Source organism: Bos mutus, chromosome 3, assembly GCF_027580195.1.
Source record: "Bos mutus isolate GX-2022 chromosome 3, NWIPB_WYAK_1.1, whole genome shotgun sequence".
Classification (NCBI taxonomy): domain Eukaryota; kingdom Metazoa; phylum Chordata; class Mammalia; order Artiodactyla; family Bovidae; genus Bos; species Bos mutus.
In genome coordinates, this window is record NC_091619.1 from 117,554,552 (window position 1) to 117,562,066 (window position 7,515).

At 50.7% G+C, this 7,515-nt stretch overlaps 1 protein-coding gene across 3 annotated transcripts; it reads right to left on the reverse strand.

The window, feature by feature from the left end:
- Window positions 1–10: 10 nt before the first annotated feature.
- MTERF4 (mitochondrial transcription termination factor 4) lies at window positions 11–5,902 on the reverse strand. Of its 3 annotated transcripts, none has more exons than XM_070368654.1 (4): window positions 5,781–5,902; window positions 4,154–4,637; window positions 1,550–1,734; window positions 11–916 (listed from the first exon to the last, which is right to left on the reverse strand). In XM_070368654.1, exons 1-4 carry the CDS (start codon window positions 5,799–5,801, stop codon window positions 557–559), a joined length of 1,050 nt encoding a protein of 349 aa, XP_070224755.1. In that variant the 5' UTR covers window positions 5,802–5,902; the 3' UTR covers window positions 11–556. The 3 variants fall into 3 exon arrangements, with proteins under 3 accessions (XP_070224755.1, XP_070224753.1, XP_070224752.1); XM_070368652.1 differs by lacking the exon at window positions 5,781–5,902 and adding an exon at window positions 5,397–5,441; XM_070368651.1 differs by lacking the exon at window positions 5,781–5,902 and adding an exon at window positions 5,373–5,441.
- Window positions 5,903–7,515: the final 1,613 nt, after the last annotated feature.

Genomic DNA, 7,515 nt, shown 5'->3' on the forward strand with positions numbered 1-7,515 from the left:
ACCACACGTCACCAGTCAGCTTTCTTTTACTCTGCTGTATACTGAACGCAATTACAAAGAAGTATTTTTTATTTAAAAACATGAGTATTTTTGTGGAAAATCTGCTACTTGTTGTCATTAAAATAAACTGTTGTGATGTACTAAGGCTTCACTGTCTTCTCCTAATTCTTTGTCACTAGAAGGATGTAAAATGACTCCTGAACCAGAAGAAACATCCCCACTGTGTCACAGAATTATCACCAACACAGATGACGGAGAAACAGCAACACCAGACGCTGCTGCACTGAGCCCCCGACTTTAGGAGCTCCCAGCCTGTGGGTCAGGATGGAGCAGGGCCCTCCACACGAAACCCAACCGATCGAGCCAAGGCATCTGCTGCTTAGTGTGGCCTGTCTACCTCTCAGGTGATTTCCAAACATTCTTTCATCAAAAGGCCAGTTTAAGAATAAAAAATAACCTGAGAAGAATGAAGTGAAGTTCCCAAAAGCTTTGAGGAAATTAAAATAACCTTTCCTCTCTCTGGGCTCCCTTCACTGCAGTCCATGCGTCACAGCTCCTACTCCTCCTCCCTGTCCTCCTCCTCCTCCCTGTCCTCCTCCTCCTCCTCATCCAGACTCTCGTCATCAGCCATGCAGCCCTCAGACTCCTCTTCCTCCCGGGCCAAGAGTTTCTTAAAAACCTCAAACTCCTCAGCAGAAGAAACTGCTGTTCTGGCCAGAAACTCAGCTTCTGAAACTCGGAGGATGTCCTTCAGTAAAGGGTTGGGGACCTGTGTCTGCCCCTTCTTGTCAGGGGTCTGGTACCGGCCCAGCCGCTCCAGGAACACGTGTCTCTGTTTGGTCTTGGTCATGGAGTACTGCAGCAGGTCCGTCTTCACAATGTCCACGTGTTTAATCCCCATCCTGAAATAGGCATACTGGAGACACAGACGTGGTTAGGAAGGCAGCTGCAAAAAGCCTGGTAGGTTCCTAAAGCACGCAGAGAAACCTGACTAGTCAACAGCGGTAGAGCACTGTGACCCCCAGCATCTGCACGATGGCGACAGCTTTCAAAGCATTTTCAAATTTATATCGAGAAAGATGCAGCAAAAAATGAAGGGCAGGAAGGAGAAATCAAGATCTATTTTCCTTCATGGGGTAAGAAAAACTGGGACCATGAAAAAAATAGGTAAATAATTCAGAAAACATCTAGGATCTGACCTAAGCCATCAAAGTTGTTACCAGAAACTTTGGAACAACCTTCATACTTACGTTTCTAAGATCAACATGCACAACAGATTTGAAAGAAAGGTTGTAGCTAATTTTAAATTAGGTATTTCAAGCAGAGGTCTCATATGAACTCTAAGAAGGGGCCTGAGTATTCCGTTATCAATGGCAGGAAAGTTGCGGAAGATCTTTTACCCGTGGCAAAGAAGACTCCACACTGAATTCTGGCTGGCACTGGGCCAAGAGGGTTTAATCTTGACCTTGTCTGCTTGCCCAGGTGAGTCAGCTGACCCTGACTGCACTGGAAACCTGCTGCTACCCAGCACGCCACCAGCCATTCTTACCTGAAATTTGTACTCCAGCTCACCAGGGTCCTCCCGAAGAACATACGGGCACCTGTGCAAAATCTCGGTGACTTGCTTCACGGTGAAAAGGCACTTCTCCTTAAGGACCCCAACAATGACTTCAATGTCCCGCTGACGCATGGTGAAAATTTCAGGGCAACAGTAAAGCACCCTCTTTAATTTCCCTGAAGATCATTAAAAAGGACAAATACATCATTTTAGGATATTCCAGAAACCCAAGGGGCCAACCACACCTAAATCAAGCCGGAGTTTAAAAAACAAACAAGGATCCTCTCCTCCACAGAAGGAGTGCCGACTTCAGATACGTCTTCCCAGGAGCACTGTGGAAGCAGAAGGGGCCAGAATGGCTCAACTCCCCAGTGACGCCCTCCCGCTCCTCACTGCCCAGCCCCAGCTGACAGGCGCCTGCTTCATATGCTAGGGCCCCTCGTGCCCTCCTCGCCTAGAAGAGACTTTCACAGGGATGTGCTGGGAAAGCCAGACAGGAGGCTGAGGCAGCAGTCTCTCCCACACTGGGGCTCTGGACTCCTGTTTCCTCCTGCAATAAAACAGTCCTTGAAACATTCACAACCAACATCTTAGGACCTAGGAGCTAGAACGCAATGAAAAGTGGTTCCACAATAACAGCGTAATAATAACAGCGAGAATCCTGACGCACAAGCACAGAGACTGATCTCCGGGTTCGCAGGGGCCGCAGGTCTCATCCACACTAAGGCACTTCTGAGGGACGGGGGCTCTGTCAGTAACTGTATTAAGAAAACCGGCGGAAACTGGGACCATCCCAGGCAAACTGGGGCCTGTGGCCTTCCTATAGATAACCAAGTAAGACTCAGAGCCCAGACACTGGTAAACCTCCCTAACAGGTGAGTCAATGTCTTGATGAAACACACTCAGGAATGAATTTCAGGAGTTCAGTGTTTACCTTTGCAGCTGAAGCTCACGCTGAGCTTCTAATCTATAACGAAGGCACGTAAGGCGTCAGGGTTTCCCAGGTGGTGCCAGTGGTAAAGCACCCTCCTGCCAATGCAGGAGACAAGAGAGATGTGGGTTCAATCCCTGGGTTGGGAAGATCCCCTGGAGAAGAAAATGGCAACCCACTCCAGTATTCTTGCTTGGAAAATCCCATGGACAGAGGAGCCTGGTGGGCTACAGTCCCTGAGGTCACAAAAAGTCGGACCTGACTGAAGCAACTGAGCTCAAGGATGGTGTTAAATTGAGCCTTTCAGATTACACTGCAACAGGTAATCTGTTAGGAGAAACACACACCATTACCTTCTGCTCATCTTCTAGAAAAGAGAAGGAGGCCTGTAGAGATCCTCTGAAATCTGGACTCCCAACCTTTTCTCCCCTTTCCCCATCCCCAACAATACTTCACCAATAACAGACAAGAATGAACAAACAGTAGAATTCCTCTGATGAACGTGGGTAGGGGTCCTTGGAGATCCTCATGAGCCCCTACCCTCCTCCTCTAGAAAAGCCCACAGAGAGACCCAGTGGGACTTCCCTGCTGGTGCAATGGATTAAAAACCTGCCTGCCAGTGCAGGGGACACAAGTTCAAATTTGGGAAGACTGCACATGCCTCAAAGCAACCAAGCCCATGCGCCACAACCCCCGAGGCTGCGCGCTGCAGTGACGGCAGCCTGCACACCTGGGGCAGAGCTCGTGCCCTGAAACGAGAGAAGCCACGGCGACGAGAAGCCTGCACGCTGCAACCACAGAGCCGTCCACGCAGCAACGAAAACCCAGCGCAGTCAAAAATAAAATTAATTCCTTAATTTAAAAGAGAGAGAGATCCAGTGAACTTCTAGGATTTGGGGGGAGTGAATCCTGTGTGTGGGGGAGGCGGAGACGGTGGCTGGGAAACGGCCACTCCACCTGTGTCCCAGGAATCTGGGAAGATTTCACATTTCCCATTAAATGGAGACACCTGACTGGAACCCAAGCCTTTACGGGGAACTCTAAGTGTCAGTAATGCCTGACGCGGCTCCAGACCCCTCCCTCATTCCGCAGGGGAACTCTAAGTGTCAGTAATGCCTGACGCGGCTCCAGACCCCTCTCCTCCTCCGCAGGGGAACTCTAAGTGCCAGTAATGCCTGACGCGGCTCCAGATCCCCCCTCATTCCGCAGGGGAACTCTAAGTGCCAGTAATGCCTGAGCGGCTCCAGATCCCTCCCTCCTCCGCAGGCACGGCCCCGGGGTGAAGGAGTCTAAGTCTCTGGCTTCACACAGACACACACAGCACTGAGCCCGCCCCGGGTCAATTGAAGCGTCCAAGGGCACACGCACACCCACGAGCCAACGCCACCGCTGACGTGTGCGGGGCCCACACCACGCGCCCACCGCCGTTCCCGACGCCAGAGCACCCACAGGGAACACACCAGACAAGAGCGGTCACTCAGCTCCCCCTCCCACCTGCAAGGCCCTCTGCAGAGGTCACTCTGCCTCCTCAGCTCTAAGCCAAATCACACATTCCTCTCAAGGACTTTTCCCCCGCAGAAACCTCCTCAATCCACCTCCCCAGGCTATTTGGTCTCCAGCTCTGACTCCTCAGCACTACATATAAAATCCCCACCACTTCTTACCTTCTCCAAGGCCCAGCTTTCGCAGGTAACTGGAGCGCTTCTTCATTTGCATCACAGGCAGTTTCAATAACTGAGGACTTTTCTTCAAGGCCACACACACAGGCTCTGGATTCAAACCCAGAAGTATTAATTCTGAAATGATGTCCAGCATCTGTTGAGGGTGGGTACCTGGCTGTATGCTGAGCAGTTCATTAACATGGACATCACTAAAACCCATGTCCCGGAGGGAACGGACAAAATTCTCTTGCCACACAGGAGTTCTCTGCTTCTCAAGGAGGCACTGAATCAGCCCTGTTCTGTGCTCTGGTTTCTGTGCACATTTTGGGGGTTCAACAAAGGACGACTCCTCAAGGCCCCCTCCACTGGAGACTGTCATTAGCTTACACAACAAAAAAGCAGCCGTCCTTTTCTGTCCTGCAGGCTGAGGAGTCTGCCTAGCGAGGAGGGCCCAGGTAAGGGGCGTCAGGCGGTGCCAATCAAAGACCTGTAAGACACAAAGGGAATGCATTCCTCATCACACCAATGCAACGGACACCACAGGATTTCTGAGTCAGGGTCTTTAGCTCGTTGGTCTCACGCAAACATAAGTTTTTATAAGCAATCTGCAAAGTCATAACTGAACTTTAAAAGCCTAGAGAGAAAGAAGTTCATGTACAGAGAACAGAGTTTGCAGAAGGATAGGTTTGCTTTTGCTGCTCTAACTGAGGGGACCGGGACAAGGAGGGATTGGGAGAACAATTTCAAGGCCACTGGGTAAAGTATGCCTTCGGGTGTGGGGGGTCCTCCACCTGTTCAGTACCTTGAGGGGGGTGGCTACAAATTTAGCTGAGAGATTAACAAGAAGAAAAAAGTGTATTTATATGCGTATGTTTGATTCAGGAAAGAGGTAGCTCCCTAAATGACTGCAGCTGGGGGCAAATGGGGGAGGAAGGTTTCTAGGGGAAGAGCAAACGGGAGGGCTCTTCGGAAAACAAGTGGGAGCCCAGAAAGTCTGTGACAATGTTTATGTTGATACAAGGGGTCGTCCCTCTTTTTTTTCCCTTCAAGACGGTAAACTCCCCTGGAGAAAGGCTCAATGGCGCCCTCACTCCCGGAAAGCTCTGCTTTTAGTGAGATAAGGGCCGCTCCAAGCAAGCTTCTTTCAGTCTCTGCTGAGTCTCAAACGTCTTTAGTTTAAAATCATTTCTGTGCCAACTCTGGGGTCCGAGTTGGTACCCACACCTGAAAACTCCGTATCTCGTACCAGTCTCCAGATCCACCTAACTGCATTCATTCCACAGACGGAACGCCGTTAGCCTGCCAGCCAACTTCAACATTCCCGCTGACCTCAGAACTCTTAGGGGTCAGGCCGGCGCGCCACCAACGGGGCCCAATCCCCGGGTCCTCAACGCCCCTCAAGACGCGTCCCTGAGCCTCCCCAGCGCCCTCAGCCAAGCCCGCCCGCTCGGAGCGCCCGCCGCCCCTTGTCGCCCTGTTTGTGGTCCAGCCGCGGCTTCGGCCCAGCGCCGGCGGCAGGCGGGGTGGGGACAACGGGCTAAAGTCGCGCCAACGCGGCGGGAAGCGCCGGAGGCCGGGGTGCCGCACACCTCCGCGACCCGCAGGAGACCGGAACGCGGCGGCACCTCACCTGCCGACCCAGCGCCGCCATAGCGCGGAAGCGGCGCTCCCAGGACCCGTCGCTTCCGCCCTTCCGCGTCCGTCGCTTCCGCCCTCCCCCTCGCAAGCGCAAGCGCGAGGGAGGCAGTTCCGCCCGGCCCTTCTCCACCTGCGTCCGGCTGCCTGCACCGTGGGCTCTCGGACCGCGGCTTCCCTACTTCGTGCCCACTCTGCCCGGATTTCCGCTTTCCGGAGCTCCCGGCTGGCAGAACAAATGAACAGCCCCTTCCCCACACGCTCGCTTTCCGTAAGAGAAAACTGTAACCTCGGCTCACACCGGCCGCCCCCCTGGTCCCGCAGTAACCTCCCCGGAGAAAGTAGCTTAAGGCAGAGACTGGGCGGTCTGAGTAAGATGGAATCGTCCCAGGTGACGTTATTTAAGATTCGATGTGGAATCTGTATCCAGTAAGAATTTTAGTGTAGAGTTGAAATGAGAATGGAGTGATCACCAGGTTCCAAATGGGGTCTGGGGGCCGCGGAGGACCGGGTCTCAGCCCCGCTCCGCACTTCTGAGGAGTTAGAACTCGGCCAGACCCAGGGACGCCCCCGCCTACCCAGAGCAGCACCTGCCAGGAACAGCCTTACGGTCTCAGGAGTTCCCCTTACAGCTACGCAACCGTCTCAGACTGCAGCCCGTCCTTTGCAGACAAGCGCCCAGCCTTCTTGCCAGCTCCAATTATAATTCTTGATAAAAACACACATATTCTAGATGTGTTTAAACTGTCCAAAGGAACTCCACAAATCTACGGTTTTTCTTTTAAAAAGTTCCTCCCAACTTAGAGGTATGGTTTCCTTCTGGGATGAAATTGTTGCAGCCTAATTTGCATTTATTCTTAAATTTTGGATATAGACCTGTAATCGTTCAGATATAGAAACTGGGCATCTTTCAAAAGGGGATAGTGGTGAAGAACAAAAGAGTGTACTTTCTCAGCTGCCTAAATTCCATCAGTTTTAAGTCCAAATCTTAATTTGTAAGCATTTCTTGTTTTATCTACTTGTTTCTGAACTGAGGAAAAGGACTTGATTTTTGCATGGATACAGTTTATAGAGTACCTGCTCTAGGCCAGGCACCAGACGGGGTGCTAAAAATATATCTTTTCACAAAAGGATTATGTCAAAGAAGAGGAAGGTTGTAAACCGTGTGGAACTCAAGAAATGGTTCTGTTTCTATTGATTTGCTTTTTTACCCTGATTTTCTCCTTGAAATATGCAGCTGTCAGTACTGCAAAGCTAATCACGTTAATGCTTTTACACCCAAAGTCTAAGAACATCCTTGTGTGCCTCCCTGGAAGGAGTCACAGAACCTAAATAGGCGTCTAGGTCTAGAAAGAGTAGTGGCTGGCGTGCAGGGATCACTCCAGAAAGTTGGCAGCAACGTCAGTGCTCTGAGAAAGCCTTGCTCTTTGGAATCTTGACTGTAATGTGGGGAGGAAAAATTTTCAGCATCTGCCTCAAAACTTTAATGCCTGGATTCTTTCTGCAGAGAATACTCTCAAAGCGTTCAGACTTTCCTCTGCCAACAAATCAGGTGAGTTTTAATTATTTTTCTTATACAGAAGTAACAGTTCTTGGAGACCTAGAACTTTGCATTTTCAGCCCATTGCACACCTGTCTGAAAAAAGCATTCTGTAACTTCTTCTGTATTATAAGCATCATAGAAACTACAAAGGAAAATATTTGGGTTTTTTTTTAACCTTTGAAGAGTT